The sequence below is a fragment of the Gossypium hirsutum genome, chromosome D05, assembly GCF_007990345.1.
Source record: "Gossypium hirsutum isolate 1008001.06 chromosome D05, Gossypium_hirsutum_v2.1, whole genome shotgun sequence".
Classification (NCBI taxonomy): domain Eukaryota; kingdom Viridiplantae; phylum Streptophyta; class Magnoliopsida; order Malvales; family Malvaceae; genus Gossypium; species Gossypium hirsutum.
In genome coordinates, this window is record NC_053441.1 from 48,002,471 (window position 1) to 48,019,587 (window position 17,117).

The 17,117-nt window shown below is 34.8% G+C and overlaps 3 protein-coding genes across 3 annotated transcripts; all 3 read right to left on the reverse strand.

Moving 5' to 3' along the window:
• Nucleotides 1–1,111: 1,111 nt before the first annotated feature.
• Nucleotides 1,112–4,587, reverse strand: LOC107903693 (uncharacterized). The gene is made up of 7 exons (XM_016829836.2): nucleotides 3,946–4,587; nucleotides 3,349–3,489; nucleotides 2,897–3,262; nucleotides 2,177–2,419; nucleotides 1,927–2,019; nucleotides 1,546–1,746; nucleotides 1,112–1,459 (listed from the first exon to the last, which is right to left on the reverse strand). Exons 1-7 carry the CDS (start codon nucleotides 4,270–4,272, stop codon nucleotides 1,247–1,249), a joined length of 1,584 nt encoding a protein of 527 aa, XP_016685325.2. The 5' UTR covers nucleotides 4,273–4,587; the 3' UTR covers nucleotides 1,112–1,246.
• A 1,132-nt stretch (nucleotides 4,588–5,719) lies between these two features.
• On the reverse strand, nucleotides 5,720–8,281 carry LOC107903691 (probable galacturonosyltransferase-like 9). The gene has a single exon (XM_016829835.2). It carries the CDS (start codon nucleotides 6,951–6,953, stop codon nucleotides 5,856–5,858), a length of 1,098 nt encoding a protein of 365 aa, XP_016685324.1. The 5' UTR covers nucleotides 6,954–8,281; the 3' UTR covers nucleotides 5,720–5,855.
• A 297-nt stretch (nucleotides 8,282–8,578) lies between these two features.
• Nucleotides 8,579–14,372, reverse strand: LOC107903690 (pyruvate dehydrogenase E1 component subunit alpha, mitochondrial). The gene is given in 8 exon segments (NM_001326927.1): nucleotides 8,579–8,875; nucleotides 9,697–9,762; nucleotides 9,895–9,948; nucleotides 10,038–10,109; nucleotides 10,221–10,316; nucleotides 12,906–12,983; nucleotides 13,477–13,556; nucleotides 13,637–14,372. Coding segments are annotated over 8 exon segments (1,185 nt in total). The 5' UTR covers nucleotides 14,331–14,372; the 3' UTR covers nucleotides 8,579–8,830.
• Between the last annotated feature and the right edge of the window lie 2,745 nt (nucleotides 14,373–17,117).

The following is a 17,117-nucleotide window of genomic DNA, read 5'->3' on the forward strand; positions in this document are numbered from 1 at the left end:
TCCTTTTGAATTTTCACATTTTTTTGTTGAATTTTATGTAATTTTTAAAATTATATTATTTTATGGTTTCAGCCCGGACTATAAGAGTTGTTTTAACTTAGTAATATGTCATGTTTTATGTGTTTTAAAAAAAATAATTTAAAATTTTTATTTTTTACATTTTTTTAAATTTCCTCCTTTATCGATTTTTTTGTATTTTTTAAAATAAATGTACCTTTAGGGGAAAATTGAATTTTAAAATTTCTGTTTCTGTTTTTTTTTTTTGTTATTTTTAAAATTTTCCATCTTCCTTATTTGCACCTTTAGGGGCAAATTGAAGCAAAAAAATATTGAAGAATTAAAGTGGTAATTAGATACAACTTTGAAGGCTAAATCAGCATTTAACTTATTTGGGTTTTTGAACTTCAAAAGACCGGATCATTTATGAATTTGACATAGATTTGTTTTGGTTAATTAATTTGAATTGAGTTATACAATTGGTTGCAATGGTAAATTGTTGATATAGTTTTAACTTAAAAAAATACTAATAGGTGATTGGAAGAAGATGAGTGGAGTTTAACTCAAATGATGATTTCCATGTAAATAGATCCGATTTTTCTGGCTGAACAATACCCTATCTTATATCTAAAACAAGAACATGTCTTAATCAACAATATGCCAGAAGGTAGACTCGATTCAATTTTAGATTAAACCGACTTGATATTTGAAAACATTATGTGAAAGAATTTAAATCAGACGTGTACTCCAATTACAAGTTCAAACTCCGCCTTTTTCTAATATTGTAATATCTTATTTATTATTTTTATTACATAAAATTTAACAGATTTAAAACTGAAGAACAAAATTTGACAAATTTTTGAACTGAGCCTAACTTGGAAATTTTGGCACATCAATAACTTATTCCAACCCATAAATACCTCTGATATTCTTTAAATTCTTTATTTAACGACTGGCATGAGAAATGAGCAACTCAATTTCAAGAGTTTGCTCAATTGTGATAACTCCAGATATTGGGCAGAACACAATATGGGCCCGGGCTTCAAAGATTTTAGGGGCCAATTTCCGACTACCTCCATCACACAAATTATGTTTACTAACACTGAAAGTACTATTTACAGAAATTGACTGGCCGCATATATAATATATAGTGCAGGTACAGTGAGGATTTTTCCAGAAAGGCGTCTTTGCATTTAATACAAGCATGAGTGGGAGAGCGATAAACGACAAATAGATTGCTATCAGACTTTTAACATCTCGTAGGCCTATCATAAATGGGAGGTAAGGATGGGCAATTTTCATTCATATTGGCATATGGTTCTAAGCTGTTATAAAATGGCAACTCCATCCAATACTCGCCCAGAATCTGACAGAATGGAAGCCGGCCATCCCCATTGTTACACCAACTAGGCAGGTTCGTTTGGTTGTTCTCAAATATCTTAAGCATGTACGCATCACGGATCTGTAAATAATAACTCATGTCAAACCTTATCAGTTCAAGTCAAAAGAATATCGACATGGAAAGATGACCAAACTGCTGATACTTACAGTGAATTCGGTTACTTGAATCGAGTTTGAAAGGGGACCGAAGACCCCAGCCTCTTTATACATCTCAAGGATAAAGGCAACACATGTTGTTGATTTCCCATCACTGTAGACCCATTCATCTTGTTCCGGGATAGTGAGTAATTGATCAAAGGTTATCCCGCGCCTTTCAGTCTCCTCTAATATTCTATACAGATCCAAATCCTACAATTCCACCATAACAGATTATATCTAATGTACTTATATCTTCCTATGTCATACTTCACTAGAAGTCCAAAATCATTTATTAGAGAGACTAAGAAAGAGAGCAGGAAAAGAGGAATCACTATTTCTCATAGAGTATAGTTATAAATTTATAAAAGGAAGGACAATTATGCACAGTACCTCAGTCCCTAACCGCTTATTCAACGCTTCATTCCACATATTTGCAGCATATGCTGGCTGCACTCTAGTCCACATAGACATGACAGAAATGACCTGCAATAAAAAATCTTGTTAGGACTTGCTAAACTAGTCATTTAGCAAGCTCAGTATCTCAATGTTTTTTGGCAGTAAAACCATCTGCAGCTTATCCTGAATATGACTATGGAAGAGCATCGTCAGGATGTGCAGAATGATCAGAGAAGATGCCTACCAAGTGAGCATCAAGAGGTGGAGGATAGTTGTCAGCTACAGTGTCTATCCAACTAAATATCATGTTGTGATAACCATATGGCTTGCCTGACATGCTCCGAGCATACTCCCATGCTGCGGTGGAGTTCAACTTTGCACGTATATCTGGATGTAAAGAAAGCAAGGCTATCTGTGGATTAGAATTGTCCTTCAGTGACAGCTCCCACCATTCATCCCATGGAATAACCACTATAATTTCTTCACCCTGCAAAATTCATGCAAGCTAATGGCATAAGGAAGAAATCCCAACTTTGTATTTTTAATTCTGGTATCTTCATAAATCTTCCTTCCTGGGCATTAAATACGCTACAAAATCATACTAACATCTCAGGACCTCCCACCATTCTAATCGAAAACAGTCCCAACATACCCTTAACCCAACCAAAGGAAGAAGGGGATTGATCACAGCAAAATGTTAACTTGAACAGTGCGATCAAAACCTGACAATAGTTACAAGGTGATGATACATCATAAAATAACAAGGTGTTAAAACCATAAGTTATTGAACCCAGGGCAACATTTAAATACTTTTAAATTCAAAAACTTTCTTTGGTTGAGCAGTATATGCATAATTTTTTTCTGACTAGACATCGTAAGACTAATGAAGAGAAAAGGAAGCAAAGCACAACAAATAAATAGAAGTTATTAACAATCGGCAATCAATGTGTTATTTATAGCATACCTTTTCATTTTCATGCCCTGATTCAGCAACCCATAGATTACCCATGTCATCCTTCAAGCAAACCGCAGTATGACCAGCAAATGCTCCAGTCACCCATTTTTCTAATGTCTCAAATCCTCCCCACCTACCACGGATCTTTGACACAGCCAAAAAGTCACCAGAATGCACATCTTCTGGATTTACCACTGTGCGCCATGGCTTAGGACGCTTTTCAAATGAAGCACCCATGTGTGTTTTCAAAAAAGCGAGATTGGCTTTCTGACCCCAGACAGTATTTGAAAACAGAGGCAATACATCAACTAAAGAAAGCAATGTGCCAAGCATTCCAGATGGCATTAGAAATACTGAGATTCCATGCTCCTTTACCTGTAAAAAAATATAATCAGACTGTCATTTCCATGCATTAAACAAGTTTTCAGCAATACTCAAAGACCAACTTAATCGAAACATACATATTCCAATTCAGCAGCTTCTTCCCAAGAATCAAATTTCAATGTGTGCTCTCGAGCAGAAAAGTAGTAATCCCAAGTAATCCTATAAGGTGTTGCAAAGACATAAAGATCCATACAAGTCCAGCTGTGCGCTTCAGATGTCTGTAAAAGAAAATTTTTACAGTTCAAGCGAAAATCAGAAAGCCAAAATTAACCATAGTATGTAAAATAATCACCCTCGTCTCTGAACCAAGACTAAAGAGAAGAGATACCGACCAGAATTTCAATTTGGGGTTTTTAGTCTACTAAGGAAAATTAAAGGATTTCAAGTTTAAATAAACAACTTAAAGTTGCTAAAACTTATTCAAATACCAGCACCTATAGTCTACTAAACATAAACAAGTAGCCTTAAATAAACTCCATAACTCATAACTAGGAAGAAACACAAAGGAAATTGATTCAAGTGAATATTCTAAAGCAACTAAACTAAATGTAATTAAACTCAAACAACAACAATAAACTGAGGATTAATGACACGAAAATAAGTAACTAACTTGTCAATAAAGAGGCTTCAATTACAGCCACGGTCATAATGATCAACAGGTCAAAAATACGAACCGTGAGGTGAAGCACACCACCGCCCAATCCCGAATCGTCGCGATCGCTATTGGTGAACTCGAGACGAGCCTCGTTTCCATGAAAGCAAGATCCTTTCCAATCAATTGAGCCATTGTTCGGGGTCACGGAGCCGACAAAAGCCGGCAACAAGTCAACGGCGGAATGAAGAGTGTTCAAGACCGGCCAAGATACCTGGTGCGGAAGCACCGGGAGAACATCACTGACCCTAAAGGGGACTTTGAAAGCTTGACCGAAATCAACGCCAAACCCTAACCCTAAAACACAGAAAAATAAGGATAAGAGGAAAGGATTGAAGAATCGAGGCATGGGAAAGAAAGAAGGGATGATGGGGATGGGGTTGGGGTTGGGGTTGGGATTGGGATTGGGATTGGGATTGAGGATGGCAGAGAGATAGAGAGATGAAATTTGCCCTAAAATTTGAGAGCCATTAGAGTTGGATATTGAGGGAGAAAGGTCCGTTTTGGTGGTTGGGGGAATTATTGAGGTAGCATTTTAACTTTGACTTTTGTTTTGGTTGACGACGATGAGGAATAAGGAGAAACGGGATCCGTTTCGTTTTACCCACGGTTTTACGCTAACGTGGCGAAAGGATATAAGAACCTTTACAAACAATAACAAAATATCCTAAATCGATTTCCAAACGGAATTTTCATTATTTGTTTTTTTCTTCTTTTTGCCGTTTCCTATTTCCAGCCTGAAAATACGAATTTTGAGCATTATCTCAACTTTTCTTTATACTATTTTTTATAATTAATTGCAATTAGATTGATTTTATTTATTAATAAAAAACATATTAGGATAATTTTTTATTTATGAAAATATGAATATCATTATCAAAAATCTATGCTTACATAAAAAGTCTTAAGTGTAATGAGTGAAAGGTTAAGATAGGTCGAGTAACTTGTCCAAGTCCGAAGATTTTTTCGAAAAGTTAAGAGGTAGGTTTGAAAAATTAGTTTGACAAAAAAAAAAGCTCATTTCTAAATGCGACAGATCTCGAGCAAAATTTTTTGGCTCAAATCCGACCCCATTCGAATCACATGGATATATTTTTTGTAATTTTAATTTGTTGAAAAAGATTTATTTTAATATTTTTAAAATTTTTAGTGTTTTATATTTTTTTAATTTCATTTTTATATAAAAAAATTATTACGGTCGGATCGGGTCGAGTCGAATTCGGATTTAACATTTTTAATATAAATCGGATATAAATAAAATTTTAAGCTTATTTTTTAGACCGAATCTATTGAACTTAGACCTAAAAAATAAGCCTAAAATTTTGCATCAACCCTAGTTAGAATCATAATTATTAAACCAAAAACTAGTACTACCGCCATTCCTAAGTCCTTGGTTTTACTAGAGTCAATATGTTTGGCTTTCATTCCCTTCAATTTGTTCTGATATCCCAATTAACTTTGCAAATATTGTTTGGTAATTTGTATTGATTGTGTCAATATCTTATTGCCTGAAAAAAAAAAGATTTATTGAGATTTAGGAGGCCGGACTAGTAGATGAAGATGGGTTCAATCACATTGACTCGTTTCTTGAAATACCCAAACTGAAATCCATATGACTATTCCATCTTCCCCAGCGCATTAGGGTCCGTGCAAACCTATTAGCCTCCCATCTGTACCTAATTTTCCAAGAAACCATTCATTCGATGAAATCCAAGAAAGGAAATGCTTTGAATTAGAAAAGCTCTGATTTTCTTCAATTTTCCTTTTCACCCAAGAAAAGCTGCAGGAAATTGAAATTCAGAAATCCGAGAAAAATTCAAAGGGAAACTAAGGAGGTAGGGTTATTCATCTCTCGCTCAGTTCGATTATGTACAACAAACAAATATAAATCACGAAAATCACCATTGTTTCTAGAAGTGAAAAAATGAGAAATCAAAACAAATAACTGGGGTATTCAAAGAAATTGGCAAAAGCAGAAGGAAAAGATTGGTGTTTGATTAAATTCCCTTTGTAAAGATCATAGGATTCCCAAATATGATCAAGAGGGCATGGGCTTCCACCATCCAGTCGAACCCATGGCTTCCCTTTCCCACTCCAATGCAACAAGCTGACCGGACCCGGATGCAACGAACGACATGAACCTCGTATATTGTCCCCTCCAAGCCCATGTTGGTTCCATCTATGATCAATGCCTTCTACATTCCCAGCAAATACCAGCAAATAGGGTGGCAATGAGCCCAACTCGTATATCTTTTTTTTCCTTTGTATTTCCATCCAATTCTCTATTCTTTTCCTGTAATTCCCTTCTCTCCAACGCACTAAATCCATTAACATTACTCCCGTGTTGAAATAACACGGCTTTCTCGACCGGAAAACCCGGGATATTACCGGGTCCGACCAAAACCCGGCAGTGAAATACTTGGTGAAGTTTGCATGGCAGTATTCGGGTGCGCCGATGACTCGAGAATTGGTCAACGTTGTGTTCCAGAGTTTGAGGATGTCATCGACGAGGACCAGGTCTGAGTCGAGATAAATGACTCGGCCTACTTGGAGATCCAACATGTCCCCGAGGTAGTTCCGAGCGTAGTTCAGCGGGTTCTCGAGGGCTTGCCGGATTGAAGAAGAGATCAAGTTGATCACTGTGTCTTCACGGAAGATGTAGATTCTGAAGTTGAGTGAAGGGAATGTGGAGCGAACGAGTTTGCTCAAGACTCTTGGACTCGCGGGGTCGAACTCGGCGGCAATGAAGTGAAAGAAGATGTTTTCAGGACACGAAGCGTGGCGGACGACGGAGTGGACGGCGGCGATCGAACCACGCAAGTATTCAAAGTCTAAAGTCATTGCCACTTGGACTAAATTGCGGTCGCCGGAGGAAACCGGACACTCCACTCCGTTACGGTAATACGGTGCCTCCGGAAACCGGAACCCCAACCCATCTCCTCCGACTGTGGTCCGAATAGCAAGACAAAACGATGCCGTGAGCAAGAAATGAAGAAGTAAAAGGGCGGCCGCATATAAAATAAAACGCATTATTCTTTAAAAAAGAAAAAACCCAAGAAAAAGAGAGACCGTTTCTTTCTCAACTTTCAGTCGAAAAATAAGAAGATTATGGTCTTCGGCTTCATTGTAAGCGAAAACGCAGCTTATTGAAGGATCATTATTATTACCCAAAAGGAGTGTTTGGATTTTTTTCCTGCACAAGGGTTGGGTCTTTTGTGTTTTAAATGACAAATGCGGAAACTGGTGATGGAAGCAAAGAATGGGATGTTGCACCATCGGAGATTTCTTCAAATATCCTTTTTTATGCTTTGTTTCGGAATATGTAGATTTGGGCAAATATTTTTCATTCTTTTTTTAAATCAAGATTCTGTTGGTTGGGACGTTGATGGCCTTTTAAAATGAGATAATTTTTTTAACAAACGTTTTTTTTCCCTCTTCCATTCTGTTATCCTTCAAGTGTTCATATATCTGCATTTTGCTAAATGGGACCTCCCCCCGTCAACCTAAAAGCAAGGAGGTTGGGGTTAATCAAGCCGTTTTAGTTCAAAAAGGATACTTGGCGCCAACAGGATTCCCTTTCAGTAAAACCCAAACTGAGCCGTTCGATCTTTGCATAAAGAGGTCTAGAGTGGCAGGCAGCTATGGAATGGGGTTCAGGCAAAGTACACACTTATCATTTCTTACACACCTACGCTCAAGCAGTCAAGCTTCCTCTTTCTCTGTGGAAATTAAGCCTTCCTTTATATTTAAACACAACACAGTGCGTTGAAACGTTTCACCGTGTTAGAGCTGACCGGAACTTTTAGCACCAGTGGAGATAAAGCTGTCCAGTGCAGCAAAAACGTCTCACTGTGCTGGAAGCAAGACATCCAAACAGCCAAGCAATTCACTGTGGTGCAGTAAAATTGAAAATTAAGGTAAAAATTTTCAACGCATTGTGTTGTGCTTAAATCCAAAGGAAGCCTAAGTAATAAAACGCATTGTGATGTGTTTGAATCCAAAGGAAGCCTAAGTAATAACTATCTTCCCAGTAAAGACTAGGATATATTAATACTAGATGTGCTGTGCCAACAGAGCTGTGAGACCTATGATCACATTCACATGTTCACGGACCGCATCTTTGCCCAGCTTGTTTGGTGCGCTGCTAAATTAGAACTTGGGATTGATGGTTTCTCCATATTCCAAAATTGGATCCCATGAGAACAATTTTTCGACTAGCTACTGGCCTGTATTCAAATCCGTCGAGGAGTTAGTGACCACTTGTGAGAAAGACTTCTTCAGCACTAACCAACCCCCTGGTGATCTTTATCAATCATGAGATTGACAGCACGCCCGGTTTGATACTCACCTTACAGGAACATAAGAAGCTACGGAGGTATATGGCAACTCAAGCCAACCGGGGACTGCCTCTGCTTATAGTAGTGAATGTTCGTATCTTTGATGACTGTTAAGACTTGTAAAATCGGGAAACATTATATTAAAAGATTCCTCGTTGATTCAATTTTCATGGAGCGACATGGATCATTAATTTCAGGTAAAGTTAATAAAGAATGAATCTCACGAAACTTACCTTTGAGCTATAAATGAGAGCATAAAAGCTCCTCCATTTGAAGAAAAGAATATTTATGCATTGCTTCTCTCAGAAATGCAACCTATTTAATCAAATCATAGGTAATGTAAAACCGTGGGATAAACCACAACATTTACACATAACAACTCAGTCCATAATCTATAGAGAGGAACCAAATAAAGTACTCTATACAAATACAAATAGAAGTGCAAAATCAAATTGATAGCCGGGAAATCAGATCACCTTCCCTAGCTGCTTTATTTCTTTTCAGTCTTGCAAGATTGATTGGTGGGCAACGAGTTAAAAATTAATGAACTCACTCCAGAGAAGTCTCAAACTATGGAAGTGTAGCTCTTACTTCTTTCCTATCTGCTCCAAATGACTGCGGACGAAACAAAAATGATAATAAAATATTAAATCAGATTGAGACCATTCCAGTGACCTTTGGATCATTCATTCATTTATTGAACATGTTGAATCAGATTATTCAGTTACAAAATAATATTAAATATGAATATTCATGCATTGCTTCTCTCACAAATGCAACCTATTTATTGAACATTTAGTCGCTGAACTTTTTCTTGGTCCATATTAGTCTTGAAACTTAAAAATTTTTCCCAATTTGTCCCTGAACTTGGATTCGAAATCATGTCATATCATTGCCTAAACTTTTTTTAAAAACATTTAAAACATTTTATATTTTTTAATAATTATCTTTGTGCTTTTTCAAGATTTTATATATATTTTTAAAAATTTTCAAGTAATGTTCTCAGAGTATCATGTCATCACTTTAATGGAATATAAGTTCGGGGACCAAATTGGGAAGAGTTATCAAGTTCCGGGACTAATGATTCAAGGATAAAATTGTGAAAAATTACAAGTTAAGAGACTAAATGTTGCTTTATTCCTAAATATGTATTTAATTTAATAAATATGGGTACCAAGAAGTTACAAGTTCAAATTTAATCACTTACAAAAATAATTTTAATTAAAAATCAATTTTTTATCATTCTTTTTCAAATTATTATCAGTTGAATGGACTTGCTAGAAGGATACGGTTCTTATCTCACAGTAAGCAATCATTTAAGCAACATTCATTCAATATAGAAATTCAAAATTTACTGACGAATTAAGAAACCTTAGGGAAGATAATGATAGGCAAATAATATAAATGTAATTATATCTTAAGCAAATGATTCTGACCTCAACACCCAAACCTTTCGCATACACGTTTGTGAAGAGTTCAGAAGGTTCAGGCATTGGACTTTCCTGAAAAAGAAAAAAGAAGAATTTTAGTATCCACAAATAACTAAACAAAACTTCAAAATAACAATAGTAAACATAAAATACAAATAAACTCATTAAAAAAACTCAGAATGAAAGCAGCAAAAAATTTCTAACCTTAGCTTGAGCAATTGCATCATCTACTTCTTTTCTCACTTCCTTTTCAACATCCTGAAATTTTTTCCATATTTTGATATTTTCACTACCCATAACAATACATAACATTTGAATGCTGATAGTTCCAAAAGTGACTCAAATACCTTCAACTCTTTTTCAGTAGCTAGATCATGAGACAATATCAGCTTCCTGATTCTTTCAATTGGATCACGCTCCTAGAAACATACATCAATGTCAGTTTTGTATTACTTGATTAAATTACAAGAATAAATGTTTAATATTTAACAAATAAGTCCTTGAGAAAGTAACATGAATTGTGTATCAACCTGTCTAACACCACTAATCTCATCACGTGTTCGATAGGTGCTTCCAGGATCAGACATGGAGTGGCCATGATACCTGTATGTGTCCATTTCAAGAATCTGCATACAAGCAACAGAAATCAAAATATGTCAATTATGCAATGAAATATTGAAAGTGGCATGAAATTTCCGACAGGAAGTAGAAGCAAAAAAACATGCTTCGTCATTACTAAAAACATTCTTGAACTTCAGAATCATATATCTTTGGTATAAAGTGAATTTTTCACAACTTTAAACCTATGTCATTCAGACTCGGGTATGTGTCTGACATGTTTATGTTGAATTTTGAAGTTTCTCTATATATTTTGCGGGCCCTTGGAGGGTCATATCTTCATAAGTCATATCTATTCACAAATAAGCATTGAAAATGGGCATCGGCAATAAGTACTTCAAGAAAAATGAAGAGTTTAAGCAATATAGCTTTAAACACATTTGTGAGTTACAGGCGTAAGGACCTAAAATTCCAGTTGATGATAATTTACAGCATCTTCTTGCTTTGAATTACAAGTCACTAGCATTTATTTTTCTGAAAAAGAGAAGGGGGAAAGAACTGAAAATGATTAATTAATACCCAGCCAAAAACCAGGTACAGATGCCCCATTAATTAAGAATAAAGAGCCACAGAATAATTTCCCATGGCAAGCACCTAATGTACTTTTCTGTCTAGCAAGCATATTTGAAGTTACTGATTTATCCTATAAGCATCAATTAATTTTAGGATACTGCTAGTTTTAGCTTTTATATCCGGGAATGAAAAAACAAATTCCATAACACAAATTCCATAACAGTTATGCCTCAAAATATTCTTTTTTCTCAGACAAACAGGTTGTCCCTGCAAACAACTTTTCATCAGATATAAGCATCAAAGTCGTCTTATCATCCAATAAGTGACTGCCATACCATAATCTCCTTATGGCATCATAAAGAAGCTGTTGACAGTAAGCATCTGACATTGGAATGCATGATTCCCATAAAACTCGTGTAACATGACATTGCTACTTATCCTTTCTATAAAAGTTTCCAAGTTAAGCTTGCCATTGACCACAAATTTAGACCCATTTTTTAGGTGTCATGAAGATTTCTCAAGCAACTTTACAGCCAGGAAAACTTCTCCAGAAATTCTCTGATGTTTGTTCTGGATAAGCACTGCAGAGTTTCAGCTCACCTAAAACGCTATTCATCTAGAACCAGTTTAAATATAACCAACATGCAGGTAAAAAGATGACTTCTGGCAATTCAGTGCCACAATCGAGATCCATAAGTTAACCAGGCTTCAGAAAATTCCTCGAAGCCTATAAATGGTGGGATTTGCACATACTAGCCAAAATAGATAAGTTTTGGCTTACTCTTTTGTAGAGATAAACTTTCTAATTTAAGTAGGATTAGTTTAACCTTCCAGGTTACAACTCTGACAGCATGTACATCTACAAAGCTCCAATAGCTACAAAACAAAGATTTTTCCTCTTTAATACTACTTATCCGAAAGGCTTCGGATAAAGCACATCATTAATAAGACCAGTGAGAGAAATGGAAAGCAAATAAGAGAAGGTTATTAAGTCCATCTTTATAGATAATCCTAAAAGGAGAAGATAAGCTAACTATCAACTTGATCCACTTTTAAAATCTCTCCAAGTATATGCCTAATCCATAGCCAAAAAGTGGTCATATTTCTTTAATTGTAATTTCATCTCATTTTTCTCTCACTTCTCTCAATATGTAAATAACTTAAGGAAATAGAAATTTGCTTGTTTCAGTTTGCATTTTCTCTCTTAGGCTCTCCAAATAACTTACAACCAAACTTCTGCTTCATTTCCCTTACCTATTCCTCCCTTGAGAAACCAAACATGTTATTATTAAAACAGGACAGTACCATTAGATAGGCACTCATACCCACCCCAGTTTAACAGGTGCTTTGCATAGGTCTATCCTGTTATGTGCTGATATCTTGTATTTTAGCCCTCTTGAAATTCAATCTCAAGGAGTGACCTTCCCATCTTAAGGCTTGGTATATGATACAAGCATTCATGTTGCACTATCTGTCAGGATTAAACTACTAGAAAGCTGATATCTTGTGTTTTAGCACTCTTCCAATCAAGTCTCAATGAGTGCCCTTTTTCCCATTTTAAGGCTTGGGATGTGATACAAGCATTCATGTTGCATTACATAAAGATGAAATTTATTAGCACTCTGAATCTTAAAGATGTTATGTAGGACTGTTGCAAGAAGAAAATAGTTTGAAGTAAGCAAAATTTCCCAAGGAAGAGTTTTACTCCCAGCTTGCTCTTCGTAGGTAATAAACTAAAAGATTGATTGATCGGAAAAAGGTTTCTAAATGAAACATGCGACTTCTCAGTCGAAGTGAGCATATTAACCATAGAGGAACTAAGACTTCTATTATAATGTAAATCATGTAGGAGAAATAGAACTTGCTTGCTACATAGTAGAGAATTTTGATTGTTTAAAAGCAGTAAGTGTAAACAAGATAATACAAATTGAACAAATATTAAGATCTTACAAAAAGTAAAGAGTAAAAAAGAAATTCAAAGTTTCTCTCAAGCAGAAGTGGTCAAATTCACACCATTATGAAAAATGGCCGGCACAAGAAACTGAAAACAATAAAAAAGTCAGGAGCTGGATGAATAAACTTACAATTGGTCCATTCTTCAAGGCATGCTCTTTGGCAAACTTGCAAGCTTGCTTCACAGCAAGGGCATCCATGCCATCCACCTATAGGATAAGAAGCATATGACAACTAGAACTAAAGTGCAATATCACAAAATACATTTATTGTCTATCATCCAGGAAAGGAACTTCAAACATATATTACCTCAAGTCTACAAATAAAATATAAAATAAAAAATTACATCCTTATAGCTGAAAAAGGTTTTCTCTCAGTAGGTCTACTAGAAAACTCCCTGTTTGCATCAAACCCTGAACTTTAGAAGAAAACAAACTTTTATATTAAGAACCAAATAGTATAACTATCTAAGCAGTAAAAAGCCCTTGAGATCCCATTTAAGTTCTAATCTAAAAGGATTATCAAAACAAAGCCATAGACCTCCGTTTTAAATCAGCATAAGTACTTTCACGTAGCGCAAAATCACAACTATCACAGTTTTTCCGCATACAGTACTACGACATCTACAGTTTCACATAGCTCAAGAACCAACAAATTGCAACTTAACAAAACCATTGTATCAACAAACCAACTAATTCTCACCTTCAAACCAGGAACATAATCCCCACGTTTGTAGTACGCTGGACTCTTCGCGGCTCTCCACTCTGCTGTCCCCATACCATCTGTACATTACAATTAAATAAGAAAATCTACCAAAAAACTGAATATCATAAATCAAAAATATTGCATTTCAATTGCTCACAGTGATTGTTCTCGCAGACTAGAATTGCAGGCAGATCCCAAAGCGCAGAGATATTCAATGCCTCAAACAACTGCCCTTGATTAGCGGCCCCATCACCGTACAAAGCAAAAGTCACGGTTTCGTCTTTAGAATACTTTTGCGCAAACGCCAAGCCACATCCTAACGGAACCTGAGCTCCAACAATCCCGTGACCGCCATAAAAATTCGAATCCTTCTTGTAAAAATGCATTGAACCTCCTTTGCCTTTAGAGCAACCAGCCTGGCGTCCCATCAGCTCAGCAAAAACTTCCAGCAGGGTTCCACCGCGACTGACGAACGTGCAGTGGTCGCGGTAGGCAGTTATGATGCAGTCCTTTTTGGTAATGGCGGCTTCCATGCCAACGGCGACGGCTTCTTGCCCGTCGTATAGATGACAGAAACCACGGATAAGCTTAGCCTTGTAGAGTGAATCGGCAGCGATCTCCATCCGACGCATCAGCGCCATGTCTCGGAAAAAGGTAAGGAGCTCCTTCGGATTGGTCTCGACGGAACGTGAGGGAGCTTCGCACTGGTGAGAGGTGAAAGGGACAGAGGTCTCGACGGTCAAGGGAGAGTTATCGCCGGAGATCGGGCGTCGGAGGGAAAGAGCCGACGAGAGGGGTTTAAGAAGACTAGAGGAGCGAGAAGCAGAAGCGGCGAGGTGTGATAGAGCCATCTCGACCGTCGGATTAGGAGACGTAGGTTGGTCCAAACTAAGGATGCGAGTGGTATTTAAGGAATACAGAGAGCAAAGAAGATGAAGGCTATAAAATAAAGAAAATTGTTCTTTCAATTGTTCTTATATAACTATTATGGTCTTATTCTTCTCTCAGTCCTTATACGCTTTGGATATTTGAAATTTAGTCTTCTAACCTAGGATAATATGGTTTAATTCGGTCAGTTTTTTAATTTCTTAACTATTCATCATAATCCAGTTCGACTAATTCATTTCTCTATTTTTTCATATTAATTTTTTATTTCGAATTTTTAAGTTTATTTTAATAAAATGTGTTTTGTTTTAAGATTTTTAATACTATTTGACAAAATTTTAAAGTCTTTTTCATAAATATTTCTAAAAAACAATACGTTTTCAAGAACTTTTAAATTATTTTCATTATTTTAAATATAAAATATTTTTATATCATAAAAACTAAAAACTAATTATATATTAAATAAAAAATGAAATTTGATTCAGTTTGATTTGATTTGATTTAATGATAATATTTAGAATTATTTAGTGATAATATTTAAGATTATTTAATGATAATATTTAAGAAAAATCTAGCTAAATTTTAACACTAAAAATGTATATAAATAATATTTTTATATCATAAAAACTAAAAACTAATTATATATTAAATAAAAAATGAAATTTGATTCAGTTTGATTTGATTTGATTTAATGATAATATTTAGAATTATTTAGTGATAATATTTAAGATTATTTAATGATAATATTTAAGAAAAATCTAGCTAAATTTTAACACTAAAAATGTATATAAATAGCTAATGGCTACAACGAATTTAAGACTCGGTTTATCTTTCGCATTTAATAAATTCTCTCCTTTTTTTTCCTCCTACGTCTTTGCCATTCAATTATGTTGTTTCATCCTTTCTTCTCTTTTGATTTCAACCTTTTGGTTTAATTGCCTTCCAAGGCCTTGTCCCTTCCCACTTTCCACAATTCTATTTAAACTATTTATTTTCAAATATGATTCTTTCCATGATTAACTAAATCCTTTTTAGCCTTAGCCCGGTTATCACTTCGACAAAATAATCGTGAGATATGAGCCCACACTAAATACTTTGCAACTTGGTATTCACTATCACTTCAGTATATGGGATAGTATAAATTGAGTTGGCGATGCTATATTCAAAATTCCGCGAACAAATTAGCGTGTTCAATTGGAAAAAGCTAGTTGGATTTCGTCAAGGGAGACAGTGATCAAATTCAAACGACCCATACGGTTAAAGTCGTTAATTTGAATTGGGATTTTCAGAGTGCAAGGCTGTCGAAGTCTTAAATTACGGGTACGTGCAACGTGGTTGGAAATTTGACAAGGGTTCATTTGCAGCTGATACCGGGATTGACTACGAGAGGAAAAGTTGGCGGTTTGAAGGATCCTTGATTACTATAACCAATTTATCGATTGGAAGAGAATCTATTTCAAGGATCAATTCAAGATTGGAGTACACCGAGGCTAAGGCTAAGCTTAAAATATTTTATTTCCTTAAATTTATTTTTTTTACAACTTTGAACTTGTTTTTATTTTATTTTATTACACTTCGTATTTTCTTATTATCTTAATCAATTTAAACCTCCCATTTTTATTTCTTTTTTTAGCACTACTACGCACAGGTCGTGGGCACGACTGTGATCGCGACAACAAATTTGGTCACAAGAAAAGGCGAAATTAAATAATTAGTCCCTATGGATTCGACCCTATTGCTCTATATTTCAATTCACTATTATATTTGTCATAGGAATTTATATTTGGTCGTTTCGATGCCATCAATCATTTTACATAAAAAGTAATAAATATCAATACTAAGGTATTTTTGTTTTTTCATGTTTTCAATAAAAAACATTTTATACAAAGTAACAAATATTTTCTAAGCAATGTTATTAGAGTTAATTACACTAAACATCCCTAAATTATGAGTTTCATTTTAAATTGGTTCCTAAACTTTAAATCATTCTAATTACATTCTAAATTATTGAAGGCATATCAATTAAGTCCTTTGTTATTCAAAGTGACTATTAAATAACACTCAGATCTTATGTGGCATAATTTAAAATAAAAATTTAAGAAAAATGAATATTGTAAATAGATGTTTTAAAAGTCTTAGTTTTGAGGTTTACAAAATTTGTACGAAAACTTTATAGTTCACTCTCTTTTGTTTAGTTTTACCTTATTTTTAGTTTTTACTTTTGAAATTTATGTGACAATGTTCTATATCTTTAAATTTTTATTTTAAATTTAGTTACGTAAAATCTGGCGTGTCATTAAGTCATTTAATGATTTAATTAACAATTTTAATAACAAAAGGGCCTGACTGATATAACAACACTAATTTGGAGATGTAATTAAACGTTTTGAAGTTTGAGGATTAATTTAGAATGAGAAGCATAGTTTGAGAATGCCTAATGCAATTAACTCATGCTATTATATAACTATTATGGTTTAATTTTTCTCTCAGTCCTTATACTCTTTAGATTTTTTAAATTTAATCTTTTCACTTTCAATTTCAAAAATCTAGTCTCATTCTATTTTTGTGATTTAAAATTGAAGACTAATTAACAACAATGTTAATTGGTTTCTACTAAATTTCAATTATGTTATAATTAGAACTTTGTGAAAAAGATTTAACAAATATATTTATTAAAATTCATATAAAAATTTGATTCTTTAGTTATAATAGTAAAGTTAATTATTTATCATACATCGTGTTTTTGGGATCAA